At 39.2% G+C, this 20260-nt stretch overlaps 1 protein-coding gene across 4 annotated transcripts in view; it reads right to left on the bottom strand.

Moving 5' to 3' along the window:
• Window positions 1–2510: 2510 nt before the first annotated feature.
• Window positions 2511–20260, bottom strand: part of RBMS1 (RNA binding motif single stranded interacting protein 1) — a 137827-nt gene continuing 120077 nt past the window's right edge. For 2 of the 4 annotated variants that reach the window (XM_042822158.1, XM_042822161.1), the window contains exons 7-14: window positions 12529–12644; window positions 11621–11670; window positions 11435–11528; window positions 9219–9269; window positions 7083–7193; window positions 6370–6450; window positions 6043–6127; window positions 2511–3282 (exon numbers count right to left, since the gene is read on the bottom strand). In XM_042822158.1, the coding sequence (XP_042678092.1) occupies window positions 6050–6127; window positions 6370–6450; window positions 7083–7193; window positions 9219–9269; window positions 11435–11528; window positions 11621–11670; window positions 12529–12644 (581 nt within the window). In that variant the 3' untranslated portion in view covers window positions 2511–3282; window positions 6043–6049. Of the gene's footprint in view, window positions 3305–6042; window positions 6128–6369; window positions 6451–7082; window positions 7194–9218; window positions 9270–11434; window positions 11529–11620; window positions 11671–12528; window positions 12645–20260 lie in introns of all 4 variants that reach the window. The other 2 variants (XM_042822159.1, XM_042822160.1) reach the window with 2 other exon arrangements.

Here is a 20260-nt window from a genome sequence, read left to right as displayed (position 1 = left end):
CCAAGTCCCCACTCTGCCCCCCGGAGTGCCCATGTGTCAGAGCCTGCTGAGCCAGCACCACACGGCATTGTGGGCCTGGAGAGTGGCAGAGCCTTCATTGAGCTGGTTGATATTTAACTTGATTTTGTTTCCAGATCTTACTTTAAGCAGGGCAGCCCTCTGATACACGGCATCAGCAGCATGATCTTGCCAAAAGGATGATAAAAATCAGAGATTACCTTTAGGGAAAGAGATGCTTACAGAATGCAGCTGGAAGAGGATCACTTAGGCTGACTTTGCATCCTACTGAAGCACTGCGCTCCAGAACGGAGTATTGCAGCCAGCTCCAGTGCAGCTGGAACTGGGGTCCTTCTGGCTGCAGCTCAGTGCGAGGAGCTACCAGAGACCCTTGCCCCAATCACTGCCTGCATCCACACTAGAGTGTGAATGCACACCTCTCATAGGAACAGGAGCTCTTGCATTCAAACAGCTACATTTGGCCACGTATTTGTCACGAGTACTTTCTGTTCTGTCTGAAAGAGTAAGGAACTTGTAATGTGCTTCAAAAGAGTTAAAATGTGATCGTAGCAAAAGACAGAGGGCAAAGCCTGCACACCAGGCATGGAGCATCGCTGAGCACTTCGGCCTAAAGGCAAAGGTTCCACCACAACTTGGTTGGGCTTTTTCCCCAGTAAAGGAACAGCTGAAGGAAACAGACGATGCATTTTCTTTTTTTTTTTTTTTTTTTTTCTTTTTTTGGATCTTTTTTATTCAAAAGTTTTCAAAGAAATAAAACAGAAAAAAGCTAACAATCTAATCAAATTTACAGTTCAAAAACGTATTTTGGCGTTTAACAACAAGTCCTAGGAAACAAAACTACAGAGTTATCTTGAACCGGACAAATAAGTTACCACTGGCAAGTTTGTGGCACTAGTAAAACAAAAATAAAAAATTAACTCTCTTGATCATATAGATATCTCTATGAAAATCTTTTTTTTTCAATCTGTACAAAAGGTCTTTCTTCATAAATTAATTTTTTATAATTTAATGGCTGTCTACTATGTGATGTTTAAGTAACTGATCATTTCTTTATGTACAGAGGTTAAATTTCCCAAATCTTACCCAGACAATGAGTATGGCACTTAGTTCAGACGTTTCGGCAGCAGCTCTTCCCGCCCTCTAACACAGCCATCATACTGCGGTTCGAAGTAACGCAAAAGTATCAAGTAGTGAGAGATCCAGGCATGGAAATCCACCCGACCCAGGGAAGGTGCTGCAGAAAGTCCGGACTTTGACAAAGCAGTAATATTCCAGGGAGCATAGAACCAATAATACCACAACTTTTCAAAAAAAAGAAAAAACAAAAACACATCTCTTACGACTATGTATTTCACTAGAATCTACACTTCTCAGAGCAGCAATTTACTTTTGAAACTATGAAATGTCACCGACATCTATACTCCAATACTCACACAAAATTTAAAAACTAAAAAATACTCGAAAGAAACAACTGTTAGCCCCAGCTCCTGAGCTGGGATGATTTGGTCTGTGGAAACAGGGAGGGCCAGCAACCTGTCCCAATACAAAAGGAAATAAACTTTGAGGTAGATAACTGATCATATACAGCTGACCAGAGAAGTACACAGTTTTGGAAGACAACTTAATTTATCGTTTGATTTAAAACATATGTGATCGTAATAAAGAGCTTTAGTAGCAGTGAATTATCTAATATGTGAAGTACAAATAACTGTATTTATGAATCAGGAATTTCATAGTTTCAAAATCGGTTTTCTTTACACTTAACACTTGTAGTGATGATGTAAAGTGTGGCACTGCTTGGATCCAAGTCTTCCTTCATGCTTTTGTGTCCATACATCAATTAAAATTATAAAACCTAAATGCAAATGTACAAAAAAGGCACATTCTCCTAACCGCAAACTGGTCCGGCAAAAATAAAGAGTACAGAAGACGTAATGCTGAGACAAATCAGAATTATTGGTTACTGGCTCTTTGTTCTTTGGTAAAGTTACCTTTTAAAAGTGCCAAGTCTTTTTATTTTTATTTACCTACAATAGAGAGCTAGTACCCAATCAATTATGCTTCTCCTCGCATCTCAGCTTGTGTTTGAAAACGAGTCCTTTAGCTTTTGCCATTTTGCTGCAATAGCAACTTTTGTGTTTGCTAAGTCTCAGTACGATCCTCATCCTAAAGCACTATCATTAGTATAAAGAAAGGACAAAAACATTCGGTGAGATCCCCACCCCAAACTCCCTATTCTACCTACACTAAAACTAGAACATCGAGTTAGTTTCCAAAAAAAAGGCAAAAAAAGATTTTACATTGCATCATACAGCAGAGTTCCTAAGTAATCCGAACTACCAGAGGGAGCTATCGGCGTACGGCCTTACAAACGATTTATCCTATTAAAATTTCCCCATCAGAAAATGTGTTTCACACAAAACAGTTTTCCCCTCTTGCATTTCACTACCTTACATATTATGTGAAAAATCATTAAAAACACTTACTACACATTAAAAAAGCCAAATTTTCAGCAATTTTTATTGACTACCTTTAAAAGCCCTATGCTGCTGTTTTACAAGGCATAATAGACCAGCTCATTTGGTCAAAGCATTCTACACCATTAGTTTGGACTACTTACTGAAATAGCTACAGCATCGAAAGATTTAAGGCAAATTGGAATTCATAGAAAAGGATAAGACACTTCACACTACATTAAAAGAAAAACAGAAGGCTAAAAGACCAGACGCTATAACTGCAACACTGCACTAAAGCAACACTCACACACTGCAAGCACAGAACATCATCCTAGATGTTTTACTATTTTAAACTTCAGAAAACCCATTTCATACAATTAAAAAAAAAAAATAAAAATAAAAACAAAAAACAAAAAACAAAAAAAAACAGGAAAAAAAATAAAAGGAAAGAAAGGAAATAAAAATAAACCGAAACACAAATTCTGTCATGCACATGAATAGTCTTCGTGGTCATCTGTGCATACCCAGAAATTTGAATTTTTTTTTTTTGCGTCGTAACACTTGATAAAAATTTTTTTTTTTACTAAAATAAACCTGTTCATGGGAACAGCTACTAGATGAATTTAAGGTTTTTCTTATGCACCTTATAGAACTTATAGCAAAAATAGTTTTAGTTGATTTCATTATAAATAACATTTTCAAGAACCTGTGCAAAACTGTCAATAATTCCTAAAGCACAATTGATCAGTAAAATCCATGATTGTTTCAGCCTTTGCACCCTTCTCCAGGCCGGGTCAACACCGGGCATCTGCAACACAGAAAAGTCAGAGCTACAGCAGGGTTACGAACTGCATTCATTTTGCTAACGTGGCTGTGTGTGAGCTGCACCACCTCCTCCTCTAGACAGCTGGGAGCAGACTGAGTGAATCAGAGCACAGATCTGAAAAGCAAAGCCAGGTGGCACTCCAGGTGCTTGGCACTTGCTGGGATACGGCTCTCTGCCAGCATGTGGCCTCCCCACTGTGCTTTCCCCCTTTACCTCTAATAAAGATAAGCATGCAGAATGCCCACAGAGGAGCTGCGAGGCTGCGTTCCAAGCTATCTCCCTGCCTACTTTCTTCTTGTTGGTTGCTTTTAATCGACCCAAAGCAGATGAGTGAGTGGGCCTACTGCTGCTGCATCCAAAGGCTTCCATCTCTGGATGAGACGAGAAGAGGAAGGTTGTGCACAGCTCCCCACAGCCAAAGCACAGGCAGCTCCCGTGCTTCCACGCTGGTTAACTTTTAACAGCAATTCGAGGCTCATTAAACACGAAGGGAGGCTCTTCCATTTGCTATCAGATTAAGTTATCAGACGGGCTTTGAAACACATTCAGCTAATGAAAAGTAAAGACAATTTTGGAATTTTTCAAGGAAAGGCAGCGCGTTAAAGTTTGTACATTCATTGGTGCATATTAAATTATATTGCGCTATTTTCAAGTCCCTTTGACTATTTTCGCATAGCAGCAACTTGTTGACAAGAAACAATACAGCTATTAAGTGTATTCATCAAGGGAAAGGTGCTGGGTGTTCCTGACGGACTGCACTGACTCATGTTAGTGTGCTGGTTGTCATTTGCCACTTATTCAGGGCAAAATATATCCCAACTTTTAATAGCACATCTCCAAAAGTGCTGTGCACATATTTAGAAAAAAGCTTCCATTTGTCAACAGTGACAAAACTACAACAATTACGAGGCCACAGTGTTCCCTGTATTTAGGGCAAGAAATAACCATCAGTTCCCTCCCCTTCACCTGTCTGATAAATGACAAGTACCGGCATGCTCTGAGGACAGAAATACCGAATGCCATACTCTGGAGCTGAAATCAGCTGAGCAATATTACCCTTCCCCTTGTGCCCACACCCACTGCTGCAGATTTCCCTGCGCAGATGAGTGCAGGCAGCAGAGCTTCTCTAGGAATAAAATCATGGAGGATTTTATCACTTCCATCAAGCACCACCAGCTGCTCATAGAGCTCAGTGTGCTACAGAGTCAATGTTAGACAACATTTCTCAGGTTGCAGCACACCTGATCCCTCTTCAGGAGTCTACATGCTGCTCCTCCTATGGCCCCTATCTATGAGAAAGAGGCTGGCACACTGCTGGAGGTGTGGGGATGCCATGTAGGATTCTGTTGTCCCACCTACTACAGATCTTTGTTCACAAGGAAGCTTCACGTGCCCACAGGGAAGACTTAACGGCAAAACAAGTAATTCCTTGAAAAGTGGTTAACACCAGCCAATAGCCCTGGCATGGGAAGCATGCAGGAGCCATGGTTTTAACACTAGGAGATGGGGAATGAAAAGAGTCTGTGGCTTTGCTTCTCCCTGCCTTGGAAGAAAACCAAGGATGTGGGCTTGTTCTAGATGCCGGCGTTTGGCCAGACTAAAATAATAAACACAGGTCATATGTTGTGCTATGCGGACCGTGCCAGCTGTCGAATGTGCAAAGTTTCCCAATTGGTTTGTTTCTATCTTCACATACTTGAACATGTAAGAAGCTGTTATGCCAATAATAGGGATGAAAGCAGTGTTGTCAAATAACACAGTTGACCTGCAGAATCAAAAGTGATGTCAAAACGTGTGTACTGTTAGATCTGCGCATTTTAAAGACAGCATCACACCAGTGGGAACCCTTGCATGTAACTGCGTGAGGTTTTTGAGAATGTTAGGAATGCCACGAGGGCTGTGAAAAAAACATTTCTAAGACCACCTCTCATACATACTTGAAGTTGAATGAAATTATTTAGCGTTAGGTCTTACAAAATTTGATTTAAAAATTATGTAGAACAGTTGCTTGGTTTACAACGCACCCAGAAAAAGATGTGTTAGGGAAAAACTAACTTCCAGTAATTTAAGGCATGGAGGATGAAGGAGGGGATGGTTAGTACAAACAGCATTTTCAGGATAGTGATCTACTGAAAGATAAATGGTATACAGAAGGAGTTAGGATAAAACTAATGAAGGGTCAGTAAGGAATGCAAGCAGAGACATAGGAAACCTGCAGCAGGAAAGTAAATAAATAGCTCTGGAATTAAAGCCAATCCAGGACTTCGATTAAAAATCAATTGACAAAATTCTGGACCAAACTGCTACTTCCTAGAATAAAGGATGGGCACAGAAATTTGCAAGAGTGTCAGCAAAGATTTCTGAAAGACCAGAACCCACCTGCATACTCCCTAAGTCTGCTGTGAAGCTGCTTCCCAATTCAATACAAAGGTTTTTTATACTAACTCATTGTTTTTCTTACATACCACATGATTTACACAAGATTAATAAAATAGAATACAATCCACATATGCTATAGAGAAAGTATCAAAGTGCTGTTATTTGTAATTCATTAACTCACTTTTTCCTTTCCCTTACTTCTAACTCTGGCCAAATTCATGTTAATTTCAGTGTCTGTCCCCCAGATACTAACAATGTTATTTATATGATATGTGCAAGAACTTTCAATGCAGAGTACTGCATGTTATGAAAAAAAATATATATTTAAATTCACATTTTTCATGTGACAGGAGGAGCCCCTACCTCACAGTTACTTATTTTGTTGATACGTGTACGGAGAATGGTCACTGGACGTCTCTACTGTAACCTGCTGTTGACCACTGGCTTCCTGAAAATGAAGAGGGAGAAAAAATGTGAGACAGAAGCAGACAGCATTACCTGCAATCTGTATTTCCTTGCAATGTTTGCAATTAGGTCTTCAAGTCTAGGACCTTTCAAACATGTCAGAATACATGCACAGTTACAGCACTTCAGCTGGCAATACTCCTTGCAACAAATAATAACAATAAAATAAATTTAAAATAGTATATTTGTATCTCTTATCTCTGGTCTTCTGTATCACATACTGACCTCAACAGGAACCGCTGCTGTCTGAACATGCGTGTACTGGGGTATGTAGGCTCCTTGCATAGCTGTTGTGGCTGGCATGTACTAGAAGGAGAGAAGCATGTTAAGCTGAGCTGAAGTCCAATGAAAATCTAAGAGTATTCAAAACACCTGTCATGACACCATGTAATAGATATCAAATGTTTCCCACACGTGAGAGACTTTTGTGTCTGAAACTAAGAGCCTTTTCAGAAAACTGAGGTGTTTTTGTTTGTTTGTTTGTTTTTAATACCTGATTTAACCTTCAAAAACTCAGTAAAGAATTTTTCTCTGTTAATCCTTACACACACACATGTATATTAACTCTCTACTCAGAAGAGAAGAGTCTGTTGGTTTAGAGTCTGGCCTTCATCTCCTCTTCCTGCCTAATTTTTGCTCCACACAATGTATAACTTTCAGCTCTCAGGTCTTCTGAACAAAAACAACTGTTGTTTCTTTTTCACTCTGGAGTCATCTCCTGGGTTCCTTTCATTTGTTTTATCTATTTTGCTTGCTCACTATATCTGACTAGCTAATAGACTGAATAAATAATGCTGAATCTAATTAATATATGGAGACAGTTCTTAATATTTTATCGAGTGAAGATTTTTTTACATGTAAATGTACGTGCATACTGGTATCTACACACAATATTTTTCACTTGCAAAAGTTCTATTTTGTATTTAATTGCTACATACTGTTCCAGTACTGCCTAATGAAAGATGACTCATCTGCTGCGTCAAAGGGCTTATCATTGATGCAGGCTGTAGTGACATGGTGTGGTCCATGGAGGGAGTCAGTACAGCACCCTGTGAAAACAAAGAAAGAAATGATGAAGGCAACAATCAGGTTTTAATTATGTTTTTCGAGAGTCTAAGTAGGTGCCGTCCTTTCAAGGGGATGTACTGCATGAATTCTCCTTAATGCAAGGCACTGACTGACTCAGCACACAGCTCTTGGGCACTCTAACAGGGATGCGTTTTGCACAGCTTGGTCACAGGGTAAGTACTGCACTGACTTCCTACTGAGCATAAACAGATACACAATGCACTTGAGACACCTGCTGCAAACACGAGTTCAACTACATGTTAACTTCACAGTAAAACTTGGCACATTACTAGGTACAGATTCGCTTAGTTTGAGCTTTGGAATTTCGGGCCTTAAGAAGCATTTGTCCCATTTTTAGGAATAGAGGCTTTGGAGGAACACCTGTGGTAGGGGAATGTTACCTGCACATGTCATGTTCACATACAAGACAAATTTTAGATGAGGGGGTCAGCAGCACTGCAAAAAGACTTGGTTATCTATAAAAACACTAGCTGCCAGGATGGCTCTATGGCTCTGGGGCCACTTTGCTAACTTTACAAAGTTACAAAGGTGTGAGCATTTTTAAAAACTCAACATTGCTAAATAGGCCAAGGCACGCTTGTCAGGTTTTCAGAGTTATCTGAAATTGAAGGTTATCAACTGATTTTATTTTACTAATCATGTTCTGCAAAAATATATTTCCAAGCACTCTGTATGAGTTATGCTTGCAGAAGTGTTGATTAAAATAGATGGAGGGTCAAAATCAACAGCAATAACCACAGTGTACTGAAAGCTAGGATTTTTAATCGATTCCTTAAAATGAAAGAAAAAAACAAACCAACCAACCCTACGGAGTGTAGTTGGAAAAACAACCATGTGACCAGCGTAGATGAAATGAGTCACAGGCACATCAAACACTGAAAGAATTTCCTGTCTGCAGACTGCAGGCTTCTCTGCAAAGCAAATGAGTAAGACAGCACCAATTTCTGCACAGACCAAAACTAAACTTACGTCAAAAAACTAGATTGTTATTTTTCAGCTACGAAATCTCATACTGCATATCTTCAAAACAGATAGATCTCACGGTGCTATAACATATTAACTCGCGTCTCCTACAGCATTAATTTGCAAGATGGCTTTTAGGAAATTCCGAGTTGACAGAAAAGTTAAAACCAGTTTGTGTGTGTGTTTAACATTCAAAGATTACAAATACAACAACAGTGAACTGCGTGAGAAGGAGGCCAGGCTCAATATCGCCTTCTCTGCACGCACAAGAAAATGTTTGGCCACACAGATTTACGTTCTGTACTCTGCATGGAGAAGTTGACTGACATCAGGACAATATCTTTTCCATATCTGGAAACAGACTTGTTTTTCACTATAGGAGGGCCTGTTATTATTTGTAACTCTCCTATCAAGAAACCTTATAACTCTTAGATATAATAGCACTCAATTGGCAAATGACATAGATAAGAAGCAAAACATGCAAGAGAACAGATTAGAACTTGTCAGTCTGGTATAGATGCCACAGCCAGACGTATAGGGAGAGTAGTGTTACCCATGCATAGTGAAGCCAGAACAGGTTATCCAGGTTGTTTCAAGTGAGTGCCCCTGCTGCCATTTCATATCACCATGTCCATCTGTCTGTCACAGATAATCCAGACTGAACTCTAGATCTATTATAAAACCTTGGAGCTTCCTATTGGTACACAGTATGTAAAGCATTGGTAACTGCAAAGTGCTCATGATTTTCAGAAAGGAAAGAAAGGCTCCTCAGGATCCCAACATGGTAAATCTAGTTTTACTCATCATGTCGATGCCCTGAAGGCAGCTTTCTCTTTTTCCTAATAAAATGAGAACCAGTTCAGGTTATCACAATCCTTTCTCTTTCCCGTTTTCATCCATGATTTAATCATTATGATGTAATTGTCAATTATCTGGAAGTAATGGGGTTGGAAGTGGCCTATTCCCTGTTGTTTAAAATATGCAAATTGTTTACACCACAATGGAGAAGTATAAAAACTTACCGGGTGCTGCATTATATATGGTTGAGGCTGCATCCAAGAAGGACTCTGAACCTGGAACAAAATTGGTATTTTATTATCCACTTCAAATTAACACTCTACTATTCCCCTCTTGTTGCAGCCAGCGTATTTTCTCTCCAAAAAACCTGATTATCCAGATGCTTAAACTGAGGCAGGTTGCCTAACTTCACATGACAAGGTAAATCAAAAGGAGTGAAGAATACACTAATTGGTTATATGGTTTTCTTATTTAAAAAGATCTGGTCATAACAGCTCTTTGAAAAAGCGTGCTGCAAGAAATATGAAAGGCAAGATGACAATGTCTCTTTTTCATCTCCGGTAGTGCCACGCGTGTAGGATAAGGCAGGATCTGACCTGCATGGGGCATGCAGACCTGACTCACCATTGCTGCTGGAAACTTAAAACCCCTGAAACTTTTCACCTTCTTTCCCAGTGTCCTGTGAATAGGACAGGCAGATAGACTGTCTTGAGCAAAAAAACACAAGGCGGGAAACATTTCTTCCGTCCTCTCTGCATTCATTTTCAGTTCAGAGCAATTTTTTTTTAAGATTATTTTTTAATCAGTAAAAACGTAACAAGGTGTTCAGAAATTGAATGGTAAAAAGTAGAACAGTTGAACCCTCCCTTTCCCCAGGCAAAAGCTTAATGGCAAAAATTCTGGTACAGCCTGACGAAAGCTTTGGCTAATCTACTCATGCTATCATAGTAACTGGCTTAGTGATGCCATTTGGGTATACAGGAGTTGCAGAAACAAACACTAGCCAAAACTTTAGTAAATTTGTTTACCTTTAATAAGAATAAATCTAGCAACAGGTTATAGCATGCCCCAAAGAAAAAATAAATAAATCATGCTTTTATGATACATTCTGTTGTGTAGATGACAGAACGCTGCAATGAGTTTCAGTGGGATGGATCACTAATGATGATGTGACTAATGCTCAAATTGTGAAATATTTCTGGACAAGAATCTCCTCCCTCCCTACCATAGAACGCTTCCCTTTCATTTTCAATTCGTATTACTGTAGCACTTTAAGTATCATGACGTCAATAACTCCATCCACACCTATTTAAGCTCCATGTGACATACAACAAAAACTGGTTATGACATTTTTAGAAACACGCGTTACTGTCGCCCACCTCTCCCACTAAGCCCAGCAGTGATCCCAAGCTCCCAAGAAGCATGTTTCCATGCCAACTTTCAACTTTTACTTGGACTCAGAACGTTCAAGAGTCTCCTGTTGATTCATAATTTATATTTTAATAAAAAATTCTGATAATGCTTTTCTGGGTATGAGCTTGCTGCAGTTTTTGAGATATTGCTGTACAAAGCAGAATGACTCCATATACTGAAAAATACATCAGTGACACTGCCTGCCAGGAGCAAACACTGTGTTGCATAAATCATCTCAGAAATTAATACCAAATGAATCCAGCTGCCCTTTATCCCAGAGAGCACCTCCTACATAACACTCTGTTGGAGCAAGAAGGCATTAGATCTCCAGACTTAATACTGGACAATTCTTCCTCACTCTTCTCAGACGGAATGGGAGGGGACATGGTTACTTCTGCACAGTAACCAGATGGTCCACAGGTAGAAAACCTGTGTGTTAAATAGTAAAATGCCGGATAGGTAATCATTTAGGTAACACTGTGATAATGCTCATACAATCTGAACTCCAAACTCCTTTCCAAGTTTTCTTCTCTAATGTTAAGCAAGTTTTTGCAGCCTTTTTAACCAACCTACGTAACACATGACTGCTGGGCTTTTTGCTCTGAAACCACCCGCAGAAATGTTCAAAACCATGGAGAGATGTCTCTGAAATAAAACTTCAGTAAACCAAAAAGGATTTAAATAAAGAATAATTACTTTAGAGGTGAATTATTGATAATAAAAGAATTGGATGAAGAAAAAATGAAAAATCATACATGAAATGCAGAAGTGGCTACAAACTCTTAGCCATCACCACAATTTAGAGAGTGTTTTTGGCAAGACAACTGGCATCCCATTAGTTTGCTATGCTTCCTGCAACAAACACACCTTCAGTTTTTAAGGCCTTCATTTTCATGCTGTACAGTGTGAAGAGGGCCCTTCATTAAAAGGTAGCATGACTGGAGAATGCAGAGAACCAGATGTAGCAACTGATAAATAAACACAAGCTCCAATGAATCACTGAAGCTCCTAAGTTCTAAATACAAACCTGGTATGTGGAAACTGGAGAAGCAATATATGGCGTAATAGACGTTTGAGTGATCATTCTGTTTGCTGTAATACTGTAGGGTGAAGGATAAAATCTAGAAAATATAGAAATATTTATTAAATGCCAGTTCTATGCATATTTCATAATGCAAATATTTTTTTCTTAGTGTGCCAGCACTTAACATACCCATTTTGTAAAGCAGCTGTTGTTGGATCGTAAGTGAGTGTCATTCCAGCCTTTAAAAAAAATAAGTGGAAAGAGAATTGACACAATTCATTTTGCTTGTAAATTATTTCTCATACTCATTAATTACTATTAATTTTAGCTGAAAACTTGTATTGATACAGTTGATTATCCTACAATTAGGGAAAGGTTAATTGACAGAAGTAATAATAAGTAAAGAGAGTCTGTAATATTGGCCAAAAAGTTTCCATCAAGAAGAACAAAAATGCAATCTATAAAATACCTGGCTTAGATAACATGTGCCATGTTTGAGAGGCAGAGCATAAGGATGATTACACTAGGGCTACATTAGGCATACAATATATTAACTATAAAAACGAACAAGGAGCCCACTTTTCAGAAGACACATTAGAATTTTGTTGTTTCATACGTATGAGGTATCCTGGCTTGGTAATCACAGTAAACCTATGAAAATATTATCTTGAATATTAAAGATTAAAAAAAGCTGCAACAAACGGAAAAATTTAATGCTGCACTGCACTGTTTTAACCTTCAAAAATGGCTGTGCGCTTCAGTTCTGCATGAACAAAAGGGATTTCTTACTAGATGTAAATAAAGTTACGTTTCACATAGCTTTATAATATCAGAGATATTTCATATATACTCCTGACCAAAGCAAAGGAGATTTCAGTGTTCATTTTAATGAGATACAATTTGATGTTTTACATTTTGTCTTTTTTTCTCTTAAGGAAGATACAGTTAAGCAGTTTATAGAGTTGCAAATTGTCAGGTGAGGGCTGCTTGCATATTTTTAATATGCCAAAGAGCCGAGCCAAGAAGTCTCAATGCCTATCATTTCCATAAGTATTCATTATTGTACACCCACACTAGAGCTTGAAGGGAGGACTTACAAGTCTCACCTCGCCTTCTCTGTGCCATGCTCTTCCATTCTGTATGTATTTATTCTGATTCTGTCTCTTTTTCTGTCCTCCATCGGCAAACTTGCACAACAAAGGTTCTGCAGGAACTGAGAAGGAAGGAAGAGTATTACTTGCAGAACTATTCATATACAGGAAGGTACAAGTACAGAAGGTGAAGAACGTATGTGAAATGGCTTTCAAATATTTCTCCTCTTCTTGGAGGGCTCAGTAACGTCCCAAAGCTTCAAGCAGTTCTGCTCATCAAGAATGACCAGAGCTGCACTGTACTTCCACTTAGTCACATCTGCCAGATAGATTGGACACCTTTATCTCCTGTCACCTTGCACCAAAAAAATGACACAACTTTCCATTCCCTTTCTATCTCTGATCTATAAAGAGCGTGCAATGCAACCACAAGCTCTTCAAGATTTTTCTTTTATCTCATTCTTTGCAAAATGCCATTAAATGGTGTCGCTATATGTTTTTTAGTTTTGGCATAACATAATCCTTACCACAACTTCAACGCCTGAAATGCAATCAATCAAAAAACAGAAGTTAGAACAGTGCTCTTTCCTTAAGATTGGCTTAAGCTGCAACAGCTCTGTGTACCCGTGGCTGAAGCACAGAGCCACATAACACCACACCCTCTCTAATCACAGGGTGGAAGCTCTGTTATGACTTGGATGTGAACACTTCTCTGCCAGTAATTCCTGAGACATGAGCTGTCTAAGCTTTAAGGTGACACTCCTCTGAGCCGTTCTCTGTTTGGAAACACCTGAATGAGATGAGGCCGGATCTGACAACGTGCAAACGTCCCAGTGCAGAGTAAACACATAGGGTTGGGGGGACTGTGTGTAAAAAATCATCCCAGAGGAAAATTTTAGCATATCTATATCCTGCAATAAAATCTATTATTAAAACCATGACCGGCACTGACATGCCCTTCATTATGCCTGCATTTAAAAAGGACCATTGGTACTTCCCTAACTCAGAGGAACAGTGAGTACTGAAAACCTCAGGGGACCAACAACCCAGCCCAGAATCTGACTTCCAAACTACTGGCACAGCCAAAACACAACTCACTGCCAGCCAAGTCATCGTTGGTTTTGAATGGTACACATGAAATACTAGGTCTGGTTCCACTGAGAAAAAAAAAAATGCATTTCCTACATGATACATCACTGACAGACTTCCATAGGAAAGGTGATGGACTGGGAGGCAGAGCTGGAGCGTGGCTGCTTGTCTCATCTCAGAATGGATCACGTGTCCTTCAGAGATCTGCACTGCTGTGGATCATACGCTGCTATTCAGCAGCCACATAACTTTTATCTCAGAGAGTCAGACTTCATTGTACCTAACAACGGAATTAACTTCAAATGGATTGTCTTACAGAGACAATCATTAAAAAAACATTAAAATCCTGTAACCATAAAATAAACTAGGAAAAGTTTAGGCTAAAAATGGGAAAAATATTGGAGACTATGGAGGGTGAAGTAAATGAGCAATGAAGTACCAGAAACCCTCAAGTAGGAGACAGAAACTGGAGAATAATCTCTTCAAAATTTTCCATTACTAAAGGGATTTTTTTTGCATTACCAGAACAGTTTTGTTTTGGGGTCTTCTATCAAGAGTATTCTTTGCATATTTGTGGCAAAAATGCAGTGTATCAACAGACTGAAGGACAAGTTGACGTTGCTCATGTAACAGAGCATTTTAATCTGCATTAAATTCTACTGGAATAAGTGGGAGTTAATCACATGTTACTGAACATGGCTAAAGATATCAGGGTGTGGTCCGAAATTATTTTTCCTTGATTTTACATGGTGAAGAAAAAGATCAGAAAGAGAACACTACAATACAAGCAGTTAAGTACCCAAAACAAAAAAAGCCATTTGCCAAGTTGAGTAGAAATCTAGCTATTTATGAATTACAGAATCACAGAATGGCCAGGGTTGGAAGGGACCTCAAGGATCATGAATCTCCCACCCCCCTGCCACAGACAGAGCCACCAACCTCCCCATTTAATACTAGACCAGGCTTCCCAGGGCCCCATCCAATCTGGCCTTGAACACCTCTGGGGACAGGGCATCCACAACCTCTCTGGGCAGCTGTTCCAGCACCTCATCAGTCTTTCTGTAAAGAATTTCCCCCTGATGTCCAACCTAAATCTCCCCTCCCTCAACTTAAAACCATTTCCCCTTGTTTATCAACCCTTTCAGTTATCAACCCTTTCAAAGAATTATTTCAAACCATCTATTATGGTGAGAAGCACACGTGACTTCCAAAATACACACTAATTTTTTAGAAGAGATAATTAAAAAAAAAAAGTGTCTCTAGAACAGCATACAAAGGCACCTAATAATATTAGAGGTTTCTAGACCTGTGATTCAGTATTACAGCACTCATGAATAATAAACACTTTATTTAAAACTATATTATGTCTTCATTAGAAGTCTCCAGAGTGCGTTGTACAAAACTCTTCTGTAAGGGTTATTTGAGCTTACATTTCCCATCGTCTCAAGATAAAGATCATTTATTTTGGAAAGTCGGAGCAAATCTGCTCAACTGTTTGAACATAATCTTCATTAAAAAAAAAAAAAACATATTTTCAGAATAAATGACATTTTTGTCATTAGGTGACTGAATACAACTTAATTTTAAATGATGAAAAGAAGGGAAGAGGAAGGGGAAGAGGAGGGGAGGGAAGATGAAAAGAAAAAAAGAAGAAAAAGAAGAAGAGAAGAAAAAGGAAAAGAAAAGAAAGGAAGGAAAGGAAGGAATTGAAGGAAAGGAAAAAGAAAAGGAAAAAGATCCCCAAATAACTAAGGCAATTATTTGTGATTTGCCAGAAGTTTGCTCTCCATCTTATTGAGCACAGATCTGGTCATGGGAACCCTTATGTTTCTGACTTTCCACCTTTTTCCACAGTCCCCACTGTGTCTATAAACAATGCCAAACGATGCAGCTCGCATCAAAAGAAAAACAAAAAAAAGCAGTGGACTGTCTATTTCATACCACCAACTGCTCTGAGAAGGCTGTATAGCTTTCATCTTCCCTGATTCCAGTTCAAGATCTAAATGCTGATAAGGAGGACATCTGCAGTGAAAAGCCTCGGTTTTTGGCTGCTCTCCTTGCAACCTGAGCACTACTCATGTTCATTGAAGGTTTGGGGTGGGTGAGAGTAGAGACCGAAGCAGAATGGCACAGCATGTTTTCTGAAGATCAAATGGCTTCAGGGAGAGTGAAAGCCCAAAGCTCCTGGCACACAATTCCTGCCGTGGGGCCAGAGAGCCTTCATCCCCTCCACACTCAGCATTGCCTCTGGGCTGCAAGGGCTGCTCACAGGCAGCTGCTACCCTCCTCTATTCTATGATTGCTTTAGGAATGCAATGACTGGTGGTCACCAGAGAAGGCTCAGGAGAGATAACCTTCGCAGGAGCCAAGTAGGATCTACTGATCTCCCTCTTACAGAAGAATAATCACAGCCCTTTAGAAATTGATTTCTTCAGTTTAGCTTTCCTCCTATTTCTCCTAAGATATGTAGGATGTTCTCTCTCTAACACATATAAACATGAATGTATTACATATATACAAGAAAAAGCTGCAGCAAGCCCTACAGACCAGTCAGGCAATCTTTTTTTTTTTTTTTTTTTTTTTTTGTGGTCCAGGAAGGAAGGGAGAATCATTTTTATTGTTTAATTGTTGGGAAGCGTTCAGGTCCAGATGAAGGGAACTGTTATTCACTCGGTGATTTGTCTGTATGTGCAAGACAGGGAGGCACAGCATAAATATTTGGAGTAGCATTCACAGCTAAGAGACGGCTGATTTAAAAGGCTATGACTTACAGTGAATTTATGCATCTCTGGCTAAGACACGGAAAATGCCCACTCTGCTGACGCTTAATGAAAACCAGCAGACACCTAAGTAGGTTGGAGATGATGAGATACTGCTGCAGAAACAGTCTACAACCACACACTTTTCAGTGCATTGAAACCTGGCTGTGGAAAGAGCAGAGCAATCCCCCTGCCCTGAATTGCCCTCCAAGACCAATATCTTTACAGAAGAAATGAATGAACAAAATGTTAGTGTAGAGAGAAAATACTTCCCTGCCATACTTGTTGTGCACATGCGTCCATTAGAATTCAGCCTTCGTCTGCTCAGCGTTTACCCAAATACACACCAAGTGATACAACTGGGCTTCATGTTCGCACTCTTGACTTTACAAGGCTAATTTGACAACATTTCAATAATCTCTGCTTTCAGATATTCAAAAATGTAACACAAGTTTTAAAATACTATTCTCATTATGAGTTTTCTGTTAAACTACACCTTTTAAAAGACTTTCATTATATATTTGCTAGTGACAAAGCACATGAGATTAAAGAACTTCAACATTAAAACAGCACTTTAATGATATGGCAAGCCTGTACAGCTAGAAACTTCTGCCAAAAGCAGTGGGAATTAAAAAACAGGTTGTGCAATCCAAGATATCAAATATCAGGAGCTTTGTAGGTTTCAAGAGAAACAAAATACATATTCCTCACACCATCCTAATCTTCACTTATACACAGCATTCAGGGTTACATTTATTTAATAATTTACACAGGACCTAATAATTTGTCGCAAGAGTGACATTTTGATATTTTGAGTGGTTTAATGAGTATTTTTCTTTTCATTTCCAATGTTGACGCTTCAAACTAAGGAGCAATTACAAACTATGAGAACAAAAGCAGGAAAAGCTCCTCATCTTTGATTTAATGGGTAAAATCTTAGTTCTGATGCCTTCAGTGTGGCAATCAGAAGTTACACCAGCACAATGACCTCTTGATACCCTTTGGCTATGGCTTTCAGACTGTGGATAGTAGATTATTTCTAAAGGGTCTGTGAAAGACGACTAAGAAATGTGAGTTTATGGTTAAATGGCTGAAGTCACTTTATAGATTTCTGCAACAATAGATTTCTGGATAATTTCAGAGGTAAGCAACTAAGAATTTCAGTACTCCATTTTCTTTCCTCTCCTGCACTAGACAGGTAATCAAGATCAAAACCATTTCAAACAGTGTCTGCCACACCTGGTACGCTTCTCCCTGGCCTATGTTAAGAGCGTTGCATGAGCAGGGCTCTCACACCTGTCCCCAGCTTTCTCCCTGAAACAAAGTGCAAGTGATCAGTATCAGTATCTGCTGCAAAAGGGAAGGGGAGGGTGGGACATGGATAATCTATGACCTCTGGGTCGTTGCTGTCACCCATCATTTCTGGAGCAAAAGTAAAAAATACTATGGGTTGCTTAGCAAGAATGATCTCTGCCTTTTTTCCACTGAAAAAAATGCATATATGCAAAACAACAAAGAAGCTCCTTTCAGTAAAAGAGCTACAAAATAATTCAAGAGGCAGAAAGTTCTTGTAACTCTTCACCTTATAATAAAAAAGTTAAGAAAGATGAATACACTCAAACTTACATACCTTGGTGTGTCTTTATGTATTCTACAGAATAACTGCTTTATGTAATTATTTATATAATTATTCTCATGTATTATCATGCAGCTACATGCTTGTGCAATAAGGAGGAGATGCCTTTCATGATTTTACCCAGCAGATCATTTCTGCAATTGTTATAGATCCAGCACAAAGCACAGAGATAGGAAATATTAAATATATTTTTAAAAGGAAGGATGCTAGAAGTATGCTACGTCTGCCCTCACTATTCTTCTTCTTCTGTGTTTTGCTCAATGTAAGGATTTAATCTCTCTTTCTTCCTATGTACCTCACGAGGTTTATGTTTCATAGAAAAAGAAAAAGACAAGCTTTAAATAACTCACTGAAATCAGTAATTCTTTACAGAGAAGAGTAGAACTAAATGCAAAAGTACTTTTCATGAGCATAGCAATAGCATAAATATTCAGTTCAGAAGGGTATGAAATACAAAAATCAAAGCTCTGAGAGAAATGGACTAGATTTAACAATCCACAAATCAGAAAAAAGTATTGCAATGACGTGCCTAATGAAAGTACAAACACCAGGCGAGAGCAAGCAGTGAAATGAATGCACCATTTCTAGGAGCTGTAGGATCATACCAACTTGCAGTGCATTTGAAATTCTGAGTGAAACTTTCTACTTCCTGACAGAAGACAAACAAGGACACACTAAATACTGAATATATTTCATTAAGCTACTATGGAGTAGGGAAGTAAAGTCTGAGCAGCTTGTTGCACCTGGCTCCAGCTTGATTCACATCATCAGTGCTCACTGTGAGGCATTTTGTCACTCAGAAGTTCTACATTCGGTGCATTTGTGAATGCCCTATGCTACCCTTGGCCCTTGCAGACTCACAAAGGAATTTCTGTTCAGTCTTCCCATGCTTCTCATAACCGTGTTTAACCCATTCTACTTTTTAAGCCCAAACTTAGTTAAAACAACAAAGACGCATTATGAAAGCATGTTTTTGTTAAACAGATGTTCTTCCTCCCACACCTATTTCATTACAGGCCTTCTCTCCTATCCTCCTTGTCCTGATAACAGTGTTTTTATAGCCAGCTCCCTTTGCTGATTTTAGCCAAGTTTTGAGGACACAACGTTTTAATTTAAACATAGTTCCTGTTCCATGGTTTTATTTTCTATGTATTTGAACTTGCTGCTCTGTAACCCCAAAAGATGCTAATCTATTTTGAAACATTTTCCTAACCTTTGTTTGTGCAAGAGCTTTTCCTGCTGCAATCCCCCTCTCTGTGTGCAGGTAGCCTAAAAACACAGCTGCCCCATGGCTCTGCCCCACTTTTTGGCAGAACATAGGGTATTGTCAAGCTGCAGCCTCTCATAAGCCTGCACTATTGGACACATGCCTGCTGTGTGGTGAGGACCTCCAGGAAGAAACTGAACTCCATAAAAACCATCCCATGGAGCAACAAAACTTCACAGCACCAGCATGGAAAAGTACAGCTAAAGACAGCTGAGGCTATAGTCTATACAACAGCATCAGGGATCTTGCTTTACATGACTCCCCTGTTCACCTTGTCATTTGTAAAGTTATTCAGCACCATGGCACATGCAACTTATTTCATTTAACTGAGAATATGGTTAATGCGATACACTCGATGGCTCACTCACTGAGAACAGCACAAAGCAAGTGAGAATAAGCACACTAAAAACACTAATAGGAAGTTCTATTACAGCTTTTTACTGGCTCTAATTGAACAGAACCCCCTATATGTTAATTTGAACTCTTGGTTTCTCCGTACTTCTTACTCTTAATTATGTCCAAGCAATAGCAGCACTGTAAAAATAATCACGGGGGGCGGATCAGAGCACAGTCAACGTTCAGAGAAAATCACCCCATTATCTCTTTGCCCCTAGAGGGATTTTTCACTTCATAAAACAGATTGCTAAATATATGAAATAGAAAAATAAATGTTAAAGCCCCTACACGCAACAAAGTTTCAACAAAATAATTGTAGCCTTGACAATCAATCCCAGCACAGAGGGTCTGCAAAAGCCAGCAAAGTCAAAGCCCTGCATTAGATTAGTGCTGGTGAAGGGAGTGGTTTCCTGAGCTCTGAAGTAGCTTGCCATCCCTACCGCAGCACAGACTGCCTCAAACTGGAGTAATCTTTTAGGGATGAGGCATGTATGCAGCCTTACTGAGCAAGCTGGATTCTTTTCTGCCTGCTGATGGCTGCTTCCCTCTTTCTCTGTGCCAAGGTCAGGCTCTGGCAAACATTCCACCAGT

This window comes from Centrocercus urophasianus, unplaced genomic scaffold (genome assembly GCF_019232065.1).
Source record: "Centrocercus urophasianus isolate 14NV4802_14NV808 unplaced genomic scaffold, USGS_Curo_1.0 seq_20, whole genome shotgun sequence".
NCBI lineage: Eukaryota > Metazoa > Chordata > Aves > Galliformes > Phasianidae > Centrocercus > Centrocercus urophasianus.
Note: the sequence above shows the minus strand (reverse complement) of the source record. Positions and strands in the feature narration are given on the sequence as shown.